The 15,248-nt window shown below is 48.7% G+C and overlaps 1 protein-coding gene across 2 annotated transcripts in view; it reads right to left on the bottom strand.

Annotated features, from left to right (window-relative positions):
• Positions 1–13,849, bottom strand: part of LOC129828558 (zinc transporter ZIP9) — a 26,556-nt gene extending 12,707 nt beyond the window's left edge. For both annotated transcript variants that reach the window (XM_055889585.1, XM_055889583.1), the window contains exons 1-3: positions 13,447–13,849; positions 5,580–5,685; positions 1,095–1,286 (exon numbers count right to left, since the gene is read on the bottom strand). In XM_055889585.1, coding sequence (XP_055745560.1) covers positions 1,095–1,286; positions 5,580–5,685; positions 13,447–13,542 — 394 coding nt within the window. In that variant the 5' untranslated portion in view covers positions 13,543–13,849. The remainder of the gene's footprint in view (positions 1–1,094; positions 1,287–5,579; positions 5,686–13,446) is intronic.
• Between the last annotated feature and the right edge of the window lie 1,399 nt (positions 13,850–15,248).

Below are 15,248 nucleotides of genomic sequence, written 5' to 3'. Positions count from 1 at the left end.
AGCTCAGAACGGGACTGCCGAGTGCTGAAGTGTTGGGCCACACAAGCTCAGACCGGGACCGCCGAGTGCTGAAGTGTTGGGCCACACAAGCTCAGACCGGGACCGCCGAGTGCTGAAGTGTTGGGCCACACAAGCTCAGACCGGGACCGCCGAGTGCTGAAGTGCGTAAAAATCGTCCTCGGCTGCAACACTGACCACCGAGTTCCTAACTGCCTTTGGAATCAATGTCAGCAACAAGAACTGTTCGGGAGCTTCATGAAATGTGTTTCCGTGGCCGAGAAGCCGCGCACAAGCCTAAGATCACCATGCGCAATGCCAAGCGTCGACTGGAGTGGTTGCCACTATTGGCAACCACTCCAGTATTGGACTCTGGAGCAATACTGGACTCTGGAGCAATACCACTGCCACTATTGGACTCTGGAGCAAGCTTCACCATCTGGGAGTCGGACGGACACATCTGTGTTTGGCAGATGCCAGTAGAACGCTACCTGCCCAAATGCATAGTGCCAACTGTAAAGTTTGGTGGAGGATGGAATAATGGTCTGGGGCTGTTTTTCATGGTTCAGGCTCGGCCTCTTAGTTCCAGTGGAGGGAAATCTTAACGCTACAGCATACAATGACATTCTAGATGATTCTGTGCTTCCAGCTTTGTGGCAACAGTTTGAGGAAGGCCCTTTCCTGTTTCAGTATGACAATGCCCCCGTGCACAAAACGAGGTCCAAAAAGGGGACCAGCTCCATATTAACGCACATGATTTTGGAATGAGATGTTCGACCAGCGGGTGTCCACATACTTTTGGTAATGTTGCGTATGATGCTATATGAAGTAGTACCTCATCGGACAAGGGTGAAGTTGACCCCAGACACTGATTTTTATGATCAGTTTAGCATTTCCCCCACTAATGGTGAAGGTTATGATTGGGGGAGAGAGAGGAAGCTGATCCTAGAGCGTGTTTTCAATGGGACGGGATAATGCTTACGATACTAGCCCAAATGAACGCTAGGGAAGTTAGCGTCCTCACAGTGTGTTTTCAATAGGACAGGCTAATGCTAATAGAGTGAGGAGCTAGGTCTTCACCTCGGAGCATCACTGACCGTGTATGGAGCAGTAGCTACTGATCTGATCCACCAGGAACATGAGGATGAACCCTACGACCAGGGAGACCCCGATGAAGAACCGTGCTGGAAGACCTTTAGAGGAGGGGCCCATCTCCTGGAGCTGACCTCCGACCCCACCGTCACTGGCATTCTGATTGGCTGCTGCTGGGGCCACAGAGCAGGAGGAGACTGCGGAGAGAATACAGAGAGGTGTGTTTTCTTAACAAACACAGACTTTTTTTAGCAACAGGCATACTCAACATCCTCAAATACAAATATCTTACGTTGTGTTTCCAGATTCTACAGTACCAATTCATAGATTCAGTGTGTGAAAGCTTGGAAATGTTGTTGATGATTTCCATGTAACTAAGACCCATGAGAACCAACATGTGAATTACAGTACAGTACAGTACAGTATAGTATAGTACAGTATAGTATAGTATAGTACAGTAGAGGAGGGTTTCCCCAAACGTTTTCACTCGGTTTGTCACGTTCCTGACCTATTTCTGTTAGTTTGTTATATGTGTTAGTTGGTCAGGACGTGAGTTTGGGTGGGCATTCTATGTTTTCTGTTTCTGTGTTGGTTTTGGGTTGCCTGGTATGGCTCTTAATTAGAGGCAGGTGTTTGGCGTTCCTCTAATTAAGAGTCATATTTAGGTAGGCGTTGTCACAGTGTTCGTTGTGGGTGATTGTCTTCCGTGTCTGTGTCTGTACACCACTCGGGACTGTTTACGGTTTGTTCGGTTTGTGTAGTCTATGTTTCCTATTCGTGTGTTCTTCTTGTTTTATGTAAGTTCGTCGTCTAGGTCTGTCTACACCGTTTGTTGTTTTTGTTAGTTTAGTCAAGTTCGTGTTTTCGTTAATAAAATATGTCATTTCACTACGCTGCGCCTTGGTTCCCTCAATACTCCTCCTCTTCAGATGAAGAGGAGGAGGACTGCCGTTACACGGTTCCCATCTTCCAGCAAAATAAAAACTGTTCACACCCCTCTTCTCGATGGAGAGAAATGTGCAGGTTTAAAGCTTATTCACTGCAATTCTACACATTTTGTCATGGGGTGCAAAGAACATTTTACAGTTTTATAGCCACTTTTAAAATGTGTATTCATGTGATATTTGAGTGAGAGAGAAAAAAAATGACGATATCTATGGGCTATAAAAAACAGAAAAAACTAAACGTTAGTTGATCTGGACATTTCTCACAAGTTATAAATATCTCTCTAAGGTCTGCAATGAGTGACATGAACAACTGATCATGTGCTACCTACCATTACACCTTGCGCATTCTACTTTTGAAGTTTACTTACACTTAGGGTGGAGTCATTAAAACTCGTTTTTTCAACCACTCCACAAATGTCTTGTTAACAAACTATACTTTTGGCAAATCGGTTAGGACATCTACTTTGTGCAGGACACAAGTCATTTTTACAACAATTGTTTACAGACAGATTATTTCACTGTATCACAATTCCAGTGGGTCAGACGTTTACATACACTAAGTTGACTGTGCTTTTAAACAGCTTGGAAAATTCCAGAAATTGATGTCATGGCTTTAGAAGTTTCTGATAGGCTAATTGACATCATTTGAGTCAATTGGAGGTGTACCTGTGGATGTATTTCAAGGCCTACCTTCAAACTCAGTGCCTCTTTGCGTGACATCATGGGAAAATCTAAAGAAATCAGCCAGGACCTCAGAAAAAAAATTGTAGACCTCCACAAATCTGGTTCATCCTTGGGAACAATTTCCAAACACCTGAAGGTACCACGTTCATCTGTACAAACAATAGTATGCAAGTATAAACACCATGGGACCACGCAGCCGTCATACCTCTCAGGAAGGAGACGCGTTCTGTCTCCTAGAGATGAATGTACTTTGCAAATCAATCCCAGAATAACAGCAAGGACCTTGTGAAGATGCTGGAGGAAACAGGTACAAAAGTATCTATATCACAGTAAAACAAGTCCTATATCGACATAACCTGAAAGGCTGCTCAGCAAGGAAGAAGCCACTGCTCCAAAACCGCCATAAAAAAAGCCAGACTACTTTGTACTACAATTGTACTTTTTGGAGAAATGTCCTCTGGTCTTATGAAACAAAAATAGAACTGTTTGGCCATAATGACCATCGTTATGTTTGGAGGAAAAAGGGGGAGGCTTGCAAGCCGAAGAACACCATCCCAACCGTGAAGCACGGGGGTGGCAGCATCATGTTGTGGGGTGCTTTGCTGCAGGAGGGACTGGTGCACTTCACAAAATAGATGGCGTCATGAGGAAGGGAAATTATGTGGATATATTGAAGCAACATCTCAAGACATCAGTCAGGAAGTTAAAGCTTGGTCGCAAATGGGTCTTCCAAATGGACAATGACCCCAAGCATACTTACAAAGTTGTGGCAAAATGGCTTAAGGACAACAAAGTCAAGGTATTGGAGTGGCCATCACAAAGCCCTGACCTCAATGTTATAGAAAATTTGAAAAGCGTGTGCGAGCAAGAAGGCCTACAAACCTGACTCAGTTACACCAGCTCTGTCAGGAGGAATGGGGCAAAATTCACCCAACTTACTGTGGGAAGCTTGTGGAAGGCTACCCGAAACGTTTGACCCAAGTTAAACAATTTAAAGGCAATGCTACCAAATACTAATTGAGTTTATGTAAACTTCTGACCCACTGGGAATGTGATGAAAATAAATCATTCTCTACTATTATTCTGACATTTCACATTCTTAAAATAAAGTGGTGATCCTAACTGACCTAAGACAGGGCATTTTTTACTAGGATGAAATGTCAGGAATTGTGAAAAACTGAGTTTAAATGTATTTGGCTAATGTGAATGTAAAATTCCGACTTCAACTGTATGTACTTCACTGTACTCTAATCAGCTCTACTGTACTGGGCTGTCCAAACTTGTGAAATACAGACATCTATGATTGGTTCAGATTTGGTCCGGTCTGGACCAACCAAATGTGATCTTGTTTGCAGCTCATTAGAATAACAGCCGGTGTGTAGAATAATAGCCAAACGTGGAAAGCAGGATATGACATATTTCTACCTGTGGTGTGTATCTATTTAGGATCCATCACCATGAAGAGAATGATGTTATTAATGATTAATTTCTGTCTAGTACAGATCAGATTGATTGATCAATTGTGCGTCGCCCCACGGACCTCCCGGTCGCGGCCGGCTGCGACAGAGCCTGGGCGCGAACCCAGAGACTCTGGTGGCGCAGCTAGCACTGCGATGCAGTGCCCTAGACCACTGCGCCACCCGGGAGACCGGGTACAGATCAGAGACCCTCGATGTCATTCTGTTACCATCATTCTGTTACTGAGTGATCATCCACTTCACTTACTTGTAGGTCATTAACCAAAACAAATGTTTTCAAACTGAAGGCGTCATCTCACAGCTGACACCCCGGGCTTTCTGCAGACGTCTTTTGAATCTTCATTCGGAGCAGATGTTTAACAAATGTTTTCAAACTGAAGGCGTCATCTCACAGCTGACACCCCGGGCTTTCTGCAGACGTCTTTTGAATCTTCATTCGGAGCAGATGTTTAACAAATGTTTTCAAACTGAAGGCGTCATCTCACAGCTGACACCCCGGGCTTTCTGCAGACATCTTTTGAATCTTCATTCGGAGCAGATGTTTAACAAATGTTTTCACACTGAAGGCGTCATATCACAGCTGACACCCCGGGCTTTCTGCAGACGTCTTTTGAATCTTCATTCGGAGCAGATGTTTAACAAATGTTTTGGAAAACGTGGTCGCATAAAAAAAAAACTGAAGGAGATTTAAAATGCCATTCTGACAGTAACTGTTTTTGATTAAATGTTTAGTGTAAATTGTTCAAAGTAGTTATTGTGCATAGAGTTGTATGGTTTGTTAAACATTGAAATCAATGTTTTTTTTTTTTTTTTTGTACATTTGAAAGGGAAAAACCTGAGTCAAAGCGTAATTCCGTTACCATGGCATCGCCCTGATGTAACAGTACAGCTTCCTGTCTGGCCAAGCCGAGCTATAACCAAGGACCCTTAAACTAGCTCACCAAGTTGATTTTCATTTCAATGAGGTCATTTGATTGCCCATGTATCCTGAAGTACCCCCGGGCCCTTTGGCTTGGTCTGGTCGCTGAGGTGGGTGCAAACAGACACCAATTAAAGGGCTGGGCATTTGGCTTGGTCTGGTCGCTGAGGTGGGTGCAAACAGACACCAATTAAAGGGCTGGGCATTTGGCTTGAAGGTCCATTATAGATAAAGTTGTATGCACACATCACTGAAATAATAAACATTTGGCAAGATAACCCTTAGAGGACTACAGACTACTTATAGCATCAATATAGCTGCAAATCGAGGAACTATTTTTTCCCCAATACAAACTCAACAACAGGGATTTAGCCTACAGTTGCTCCATCTGTCGTTGATGTCCTGATAAGTTAGTACCCTGGGCTGTTACTCCCGTTACATTATATGTCTGGTACCCCTCACCTCTCCATGACTCTTCCAGTAGTTCCACCCCCTCTGGGAGGACGATAGCTAGAGCAGTACCACAGAGCAGGCCTGCCCCGAATATACTGACAAACTGCAGCCTTTTCTATTGGGAGAGAAAGGGACACACACACACACATAGACACACACACACACACACACACACACACATAGACACACACACACACACACACACACACATAGACACAGACACACACATAGACATAGACACAGACACACACATAGACACACACACACACACACACACACACACAGACACAGACACACACATAGACACAGACACAGACACAGACACAGACACACACACACACACACACACACACACACACACACACACACACACACACACACACACACACACACACACACACACAGACAGACACACACATAGACACAGACACACACATAGACACAGACACACACATAGACACACACACACACACACACACAGACACACACACACACATAGACACAGACACACACACACACACACATAGACACAGACACACACACACACACACATAGACACACACACACACACACACACACACAGACACACACACACACACATTATTATACCTACACACCAACGGTTGTTTGTTCTAGGAAGGAGAGAGGGGTAAAACATGAGTCACGGTATAATAACAGTGTTAAATTATGCCATATCAATATTAGTTTTTTATAAAGTCAAGAATTCAAACTGGTTACAGAGAATAAACTTGGCTGTCTAGTTACAAAAAGGTAATTTCCTCTACTCTACTACGGTAACAACAAAAGCTCAGAATGTACCAATCACACCCTTGACAAATATCGAACCTTGCTCAGTGCCCCATTGTAACTGCTGATGGTGATACATTGAAATGTTATTTTTATAAACTGAATGAAGGAGGAGGGGGGGGGGGGGGGTACAGTAGCTATCTATGGAATGGAGGGGGGGGGGGGGGGGTTACAGTAGCTATCTATGGAATGGAGGGGGGGGGGGGGTTACAGTAGCTATCTATGGAATGGAGGGGGGGGGGGGTTACAGTAGCTATCTATGGAATGGAGGAGGGGGGGGGGGGTTACAGTAGCTATCTATGGAATGGAGGGGGGGGGGGGGGTTACAGTAGCTATCTATGGAATGGAGGGGGGGGGGGGGGGGTTACAGTAGCTATCTATGGAATGGAGGGGGGGGGGGGGGGGGGTTACAGTAGCTATCTATGGAATGGAGGGGGGGGGGATACAGTAGCTATCTATGGAATGGAGGGGGGGGGGGGGGGGGTTACAGTAGCTATCTATGGAATGGAGGGGGGGGAGGGGGTTACAGTAGCTATCTATGGAATGGAGGGGGGGGGGGGGGTTACAGTAGCTATCTATGGAATGGAGGGGGGGGGGGGTTACAGTAGCTATCTATGGAATGGAGGGGGGGGGGGGGTTTACAGTAGCTATCTATGGAATGGAGGGGGGGGGGGGTTACAGTAGCTATCTATGGAATGGAGGGGGGGGTTACAGTAGCTATCTATGGAATGGAGGGGGGGGGGGGTTACAGTAGCTATCTATGGAATGGAGGGGGGGGTTACAGTAGCTATCTATGGAATGGAGGGGGGGGGGGGGTTACAGTAGCTATCTATGGAATGGAGGGGGGGGGGGGGGTTACAGTAGCTATCTATGGAATGGAGGAGGGGGGGGTTACAGTAGCTATCTATGGAATGGAGGGGGGGGGTTACAGTAGCTATCTATGGAATGGAGGGGGGGGGGTTACAGTAGCTATCTATGGAATGGAGGAGGGGGGGGGTTACAGTAGCTATCTATGGAATGGAGGGGGGGGATACAGTAGCTATCTATGGAATGGAGGAGGGGGGGTTACAGTAGCTATCTATGGAATGGAGGGGGGGATACAGTAGCTATCTATGGAATGGAGGGGGGGGGTTACAGTAGCTATCTATGGAATGGAGGGGGGGGGGGGGGTTACAGTAGCTATCTATGGAATGGAGGGGGGGGGGGGGTTACAGTAGCTATCTATGGAATGGAGGAGGGGGGGGGTTACAGTAGCTATCTATGGAATGGAGGGGGGGGGGTTACAGTAGCTATCTATGGAATGGAGGGGGGGGGGTTACAGTAGCAATCTATGGAATGGAGGGGGGGGGTTACAGTAGCAATCTATGGAATGGAGGAGGGGGGGGGTTACAGTAGCTATCTATGGAATGGAGGAGGGGGGGTTACAGTAGCTATCTATGGAATGGAGGAGGGGGGGGGTTACAGTAGCTATCTATGGAATGGAGGGGGGGGGGGGGGGTTACAGTAGCTATCTATGGAATGGAGGGGGGGGGTTACAGTAGCTATCTATGGAATGGAGGAGGGGGGGGGGGGTTACAGTAGCTATCTATGGAATGGAGGGGGGGGGGGGGTTACAGTAGCTATCTATGGAATGGAGGAGGGGGGGGGGGTTACAGTAGCTATCTATGGAATGGAGGGGGGGGTTACAGTAGCTATCTATGGAATGGAGGAGGGGGGGGGTTACAGTAGCTATCTATGGAATGGAGGGGGGGGGGGGTTACAGTAGCTATCTATGGAATGGAGGGGGGGGTGTTACAGTAGCCATCTATGGAATGGAGGGGGGGGGGTGTTACAGTAGCTATCTATGGAATGGAGGAGGGGGGGGGGGTTACAGTAGCTATCGATGGAATGGAGGGGGGGGGGGGTTACAGTAGCAATCTATAGAATGGAGGGGGGGGGGTTACAGTAGCTATCTATGGAATGGAGGGGGGGGGGGGTTACAGTAGCTATCTATGGAATGGAGGGGGGGGGGGTTACAGTAGCAATCTATAGAATGGAGGGGGGGGTTACAGTAGCTATCTATGGAATGGAGGGGGGGGGGGGTTACAGTAGCTATCTATGGAATGGAGGGGGGGGGGGGTTACAGTAGCTATCAATGGAATGGAGGGGGGGGGGGGTTACAGTAGCTATCTATGGAATGGAGGGGGGGGGTGTTACAGTAGCTATCTATTGAATGGAGGGGGGGGGGTGTTACAGTAGCTATCTATGGAATGGAGGAGGGGGGGGGTTACAGTAGCTATCGATGGAATGGAGGGGGGGGGTTACAGTAGCAATCTATAGAATGGAGGGGGGGGGGTTACAGTAGCTATCTATGGAATGGAGGAGGGGGGGGTTACATTAGCTATCTATGGAATGGAGGGGGGGGGGGGGTTACAGTAGCTATCTATGGAATTGAGGGGGGGGGGTTACAGTAGCTATCTATGGAATGGAGGGGGGGTTACAGTAGCTATCTATGGAATGGAGGGGGGGGGGGGTTACAGTAGCTATCTATGGAATGGAGGGGGGGGTTACAGTAGCTATCTATGGAATGGAGGGGGGGGGGTTACAGTAGCTATCTATGGAATGGAGAGGGGGGGGGTTACAGTAGCTATCTATGGAATGGAGGGGGGGGTTACAGTAGCTATCTATGGAATGGAGAGGGGGGGGGTTACAGTAGCTATCTATGGAATGGAGGGGGGGGGTTACAGTAGCTATCTATGGGATGGAGAGGGGGGGGGGGTTACAGTAGCTATCTATGGAATGGAGGGGGGGGATACAGTAGCTATCTATGGAATGGAGGGGGGGGGGTACAGTAGCTATCTATGGAATGGAGGGGGGGCGGGGGGGTTACAGTAGCTATCTATGGAATGGAGGGGAGGGGGGGGTTACAGTAGCTATCTATGGAATGGAGGGGAGGGGGGGGGGGGTTACAGTAGCTATCTATGGAATGGAGGGGGGGGGGGTTACAGTAGCTATCTATGGAATGGAGGAGGGGGGGGGGGGTTACAGTAGCTATCTATGGAATGGAGGGGGGGGGGGTTACAGTAGCTATCTATGGAATGGAGGGGGGGGTTACAGTAGCTATCTATGGAATGGAGGGGGGGGGGGGGTTACAGTAGCTATCTATGGAATGGAGGGGGGGGGGTTACAGTAGCTATCTATGGAATGGAGGGGGGGTGTTACAGTAGCTATCTATGGAATGGAGGGGGGGGGGGTGTTACGGTAGCTATCTATGGAATGGAGGAGGGGGGGGGGTTACAGTAGCTATCTATGGGATGGAGGGGGGGGGGGTTACAGTAGCAATCTATGGAATGGAGGGGGGGTTACAGTAGCTATCTATGGAATGGAGGGGGGGGGGTGTTACAGTAGCTATCTATGGAATGGAGGAGGGGGGGGGGGGTTACAGTAGCTATCTATGGGATGGAGGGGGGGGGGGTTACAGTAGCAATCTATGGAATGGAGGGGGGGTTACAGTAGCTATCTATGGAATGGAGGGGGGGGGGGGGGTTACAGTAGCTATCTATGGAATGGAGGGGGGGGGGGGGGTTACAGTAGCAATCTATGGAATGGAGGGGGGGGGGTTACAGTAGCAATCTATAGAATGGAGGAGGGGGGGGGGGTTACAGTAGCTATCTATGGAATGGAGGAGGGGGGGGGGTGACAGTAGCTATCTATGGAATGGAGGGGGGGGGGGGGTTACAGTAGCTATCTATGGAATGGAGGGGGGGGTTACAGTAGCTATCTATGGAATGGAGGGGGGGGGGGGGGTTTCAGTAGCTATCTATGGAATGGAGGGGGGGGGTTACAGTAGCTATCTATGGAATGGAGGGGGGGGGGTTACAGTAGCTATCTATGGAATGGAGGAGGGGGGGGGTTACAGTAGCTATCTATGGAATGGAGGGGGGGGGGGGTTACAGTAGCTATCTATGGAATGGAGGGGGGGGGTTACAGTAGCTATCTATGGAATGGAGGGGGGGGGGTTACAGTAGCTATCTATGGAATGGAGGGGGGGGGGGGTTACAGTAGCTATCTATGGAATGGAGGGGGGGGGGGGGGTTACAGTAGCTATCTATGGAATGGAGGGGGGGGGTTACAGTAGCTATCTATGGAATGGAGGGGGGGGGGGGGGGTTACAGTAGCAATCTATAGAATGGAGGAGGGGGGGGGGGGTTACAGTAGCTATCTATGGAATGGAGGGGGGGGGGTTACAGTAGCTATCAATGGAATGGAGGGGGGGGGGGGTTACAGTAGCTATCTATGGAATGGAGGGGGGGGGGGTTACAGTAGCTATCTATGGAATGGAGGGGGGGGGGTTACAGTAGCTATCTATGGAATGGAGGGGGGGGGGGTTACAGTAGCTATCTATGGAATGGAGGGGGGGGGTTACAGTAGCTATCTATGGAATGGAGGGGGGGGGGTTACAGTAGCTATCTATGGAATGGAGGGGGGGGTTACAGTAGCTATCTATGGAATGGAGGGGGGGGGGTGTTACAGTAGCTATCTATGGAATGGAGGGGGGGGGGTGTTACTGTAGCTATCTATGGAATGGAGGAGGGGGGGGTTACAGTAGCTATCGATGGAATGGAGGGGGGGGTTACAGTAGCAATCTATAGAATGGAGGGGGGGGGGGTTACAGTAGCTATCTATGGAATGGAGGAGGGGGGGGTTACAGTAGCTATCTATGGAATGGAGGGGGGGGGGGTTACAGTAGCTATCTATGGAATGGAGGGGGGGGGGTTACAGTAGCTATCTATGGAATGGAGGGGGGGGGGGTTACAGTAGCTATCTATGGAATGGAGGGGGGGGATACAGTAGCTATCTATGGAATGGAGGGGGGGGGGTTACAGTAGCTATCTATGGAATGGAGGGGAGGGGGGGCGGGGGGGGTTACAGTAGCTATCTATGGAATGGAGGAGAGGGGGGGGGTTACAGTAGCTATCTATGGAATGGAGGGGAGGGGGGGGGGGGGGGTTACAGTAGCTATCTATGGAATGGAGGGGGGGGATACAGTAGCTATCTATGGAATGGAGGGGGGGGTTACAGTAGCTATCTATGGAATGGAGGGGGGGGGGGTTACAGTAGCTATCTATGGAATGGAGGGGGGGGGGGGTTACAGTAGCTATCTATGGAATGGAGGGGGGGGGATACAGTAGCTATCTATGGAATGGAGGGGGGGGGGGTTACAGTAGCTATCTATGGAATGGAGGGGGGGGGGTTACAGTAGCAATCTATGGAATGGAGGGGGGGGGGGGGTTACAGTAGCTATCTATGGAATGGAGGGGGGGGGGTTACAGTAGCTATCTATGGAATGGAGGGGGGGGGTTACAGTAGCTATCTATGGAATGGAGGGGGGGGGTTACAGTAGCTATCTATGGAATGGAGGGGGGGGGTTACAGTAGCTATCTATGGAATGGAGGGGGGGGGTTACAGTAGCTATCTATGGAATGGAGGGGGGGTTACAGTAGCTATCTATGGAATGGAGGGGGGGGGGTTACAGTAGCTATCTATGGAATGGAGGGGGGGGGGGTTAAAGTAGCTATCTATGGAATGGAGGGGGGGGGGGTTAAAGTAGCTATCTATGGAATGGAGGGGGGGGGGGGTTACAGTAGCTATCTATGGAATGGAGGGGGGGGGGGGTTACAGTAGCTATCTATGGAATGGAGGGGGGGGTTACAGTAGCTATCTATGGAATGGAGGGGGGGGGGTTACAGTAGCTATCTATGGAATGGAGGGGGGTGGGGTTACAGTAGCTATCTATGGAATGGAGGGGGGGGGGTTACAGTAGCTATCTATGGAATGGAGGGAGGGGGTTACAGTAGCTATCTATGGAATGGAGGGGGGGGGGTTACAGTAGCTATCTATGGAATGGAGGGGGGGGGTTACAGTAGCTATCTATGGAATGGAGGGGGGGGGTTACAGTAGCTATCTATGGAATGGAGGGAGGGGTTCCAGTAGCTATCTATGGAATGGAGGAGGGGGGGGGGGGTGTTACAGTAGCTATCTATGGAATGGAGGGGGGGGGGTGTTACAGTAGCTATCTATGGAATGGAGGGGGGGGGGTTACAGTAGCTATCTATGGAATGGAGGGGGGGGGGTTACAGTAGCTATCTATGGAATGGAGGGGGGGGGGGGGGTTACAGTAGCTATCTATGGAATGGAGGGGGGGGTTACACTAACTATCTATGGAATGGAGGGGGGGGGGGGTTACAGTAACTATCTATGGAATGGAGGGGGGGGGGGGGTTACAGTAGCTATCTATGGAATGGAGGGGGGGGGTTACAGTAGCTATCTATGGAATGGAGGGGGGGTTACAGTAGCTATCTATGGAATGGAGGGGGGGGGTTACAGTAGCTATCTATGGAATGGAGGGGGGGGGGGGGTTACAGTAGCTATCTATGGAATGGAGGGGGGGGGTTACAGTAGCTATCTATGGAATGGAGGGGGGGGGGTTACAGTAGCTATCTATGGAATGGAGGGGGGGGGGTTACAGTAGCTATCTATGGAATGGAGGGGGGGGGTTACAGTAGCTATCTATGGAATGGAGGGGGGGGGGGGTTACAGTAGCTATCTATGGAATGGAGGGGGGGGGTTACAGTAGCTATCTATGGAATGGAGGGGGGGGGGGGGGGGTTACAGTAGCTATCTATGGAATGGAGGGGGGGGGGGGGTTACAGTAGCTATCTATGGAATGGAGGGGGGGGGTTACAGTAGCTATCTATGGAATGGAGGGGGGGGGGGGTTACAGTAGCTATCTATGGAATGGAGGGGGGGGGGTTACAGTAGCTATCTATGGAATGGAGGGGGGGGGGGGGTTACAGTAGCTATCTATGGAATGGAGGGGGGGGGGGGGGGGGTTACAGGAGCTATCTATTGAACGTTCACAAAATATTGTGTGGAGTGGATCCCATAGCAGTGAGACCACTATGAGACAGGTCTGAAGAAACATTGACAGCTTTGGCATCGGGAGAAGAGACCGTAGAGGGAGGGACGGTGCAAGTTACAGAAGGGAGGGGAACGGAGGGAATACAATGTTAAGAATTAAATGACTTACCTCAGAAAGTTTGATCAAAAGTGGAATTAAACCTAATAGAAAACATCCCAAAAACATCGCAACGGATATTAAAATAATCGCTATTGCCTCATCCATGGCTATAGATCTGAATTTATGCACGATATTAAGAATGTCAGTTGTTCTTATCCTGTCTACTATTTAAAATACACCTTTATCTGTACTGAAAAGCCGTTTAAAAACTATTGAAAAAGCCCCGTTGATCACAAGCGAGCCGCGCGTCCATGACATTCTCCACGCTTCCACGTCGCCGTGTTTCTGTTGTAACCGCCCTGCTAAAAACAACGCCTGGCGGTACGAAACACAAAGTGCATCGCAAGTAGAAAACCACCGTCGACTCCCTGAACTTGTGACCGTGGCGGGGTGGTTTGTGTACACTAGTTTCCTCTCCTCACCTTCATCTGTACTGATGTGAATATCCTGGATAAATGACATCAGTAAAATGCGTTGGGAGAATATGGTACTTGTTTGGGAGTTTTTTCCTTCACTTCAGTGCGAAAGGCAGCACTAAAACTATTTACATTGACTCTTCCCAACATGTCCGGTGACAGCCTCCGGTGACGGACTTCTGGGACGGTCATGTGGTACCTTTGATGCATCACGTCGTAGGCTTGTAAAGGATAGCAATATGAACATTGACCTGAATAAAACACAATGACCAATCCTCATAAAACTTCTGGAATATCAAAGTTAAAAAGGTTTTTATGAATGAATTTCAGCTCGTTGTGAAACTCGGCGGAATGTAAATTTGGAAATCACTCACAGGAACAAAACAACTGTAACCAACAACTCAACAAAATAAGACAGATTAAATACGGACGTTATTGTTCAAAGAACCGGAGGAAATATACAGACCAATCTGTTCTACAGACAGCCCTTTGAGGAATAGGGGAGAAAGAGACATAATACTTCCCAAATGCTATTCCATTAAGTGCACTACTTTTGACCAAAACCCCCATGGCCCATAGGGCTCTGGTCAAAAGTAGTGCACTATATAGGGAATAGGGCTCTGGTCTAAAGTAGTGCACTATATAGGGAATAGGGCTCTGGTCAAAAGTAGTGCACTATATAGGGAATAGGGCTCTGGTCTAAAGTAGTGCACTATATAGGGAATAGGGCTCTGGTCTAAAGTAGTGCACTATATAGGGAATAGGGCTCTGGTCTAAAGTAGTGCACTATATAGGGAATAGGGCCCTGGTCTAAAGTAGAGTATTATATAGGGAATAGGGCTCTGGTCTAAAGTAGTGCACTATATAGGGAATAGGGCTCTGGTCTAAAGTAGTGCACTAAATAGGGAATAGGGCTCTGGTCTAAAGTAGTGCACTATATAGGGAATAGGGCCCTGGTCTAAAGTAGTGCACTAAATAGGGAATAGGGCTCTGGTCTAAAGTAGAGGATTATATAGGGAATAGGGCCCTGGTCTAAAGTAGTGCACTAAATAGGGAATAGGGCTCTGGTCTAAAGTAGAGGATTATATAGGGAATAGGGCCCTGGTCTATAGTAGAGTATTATATAGGGAATAGGGCCCTGGTCTAATGTAGTGCACTAAATAGGGAATAGGGCTCTGGTCTAAAGTAGTGCACTAAATAGGGAATAGGGCTCTGGTCTAAAGTAGTGCACTAAATAGGGAATAGGGCTCTGGTCTAAAGTAGAGTATTATATAGGGAATAGGGCCCTGGTCTAAAGTAGACTATTATATAGGGAATAGGGCCCTGGTCCAAAGTAGTGCACTAAATAGGGAATAGGGCTCTGGTCTAAAGTAGTGCACTAAATAGGGAATAGGG

Source organism: Salvelinus fontinalis, chromosome 30 (assembly GCF_029448725.1).
Source record: "Salvelinus fontinalis isolate EN_2023a chromosome 30, ASM2944872v1, whole genome shotgun sequence".
NCBI classification, from domain to species: Eukaryota; Metazoa; Chordata; class Actinopteri; order Salmoniformes; family Salmonidae; genus Salvelinus; species Salvelinus fontinalis.
Note: the sequence above shows the minus strand (reverse complement) of the source record. Positions and strands in the feature narration are given on the sequence as shown.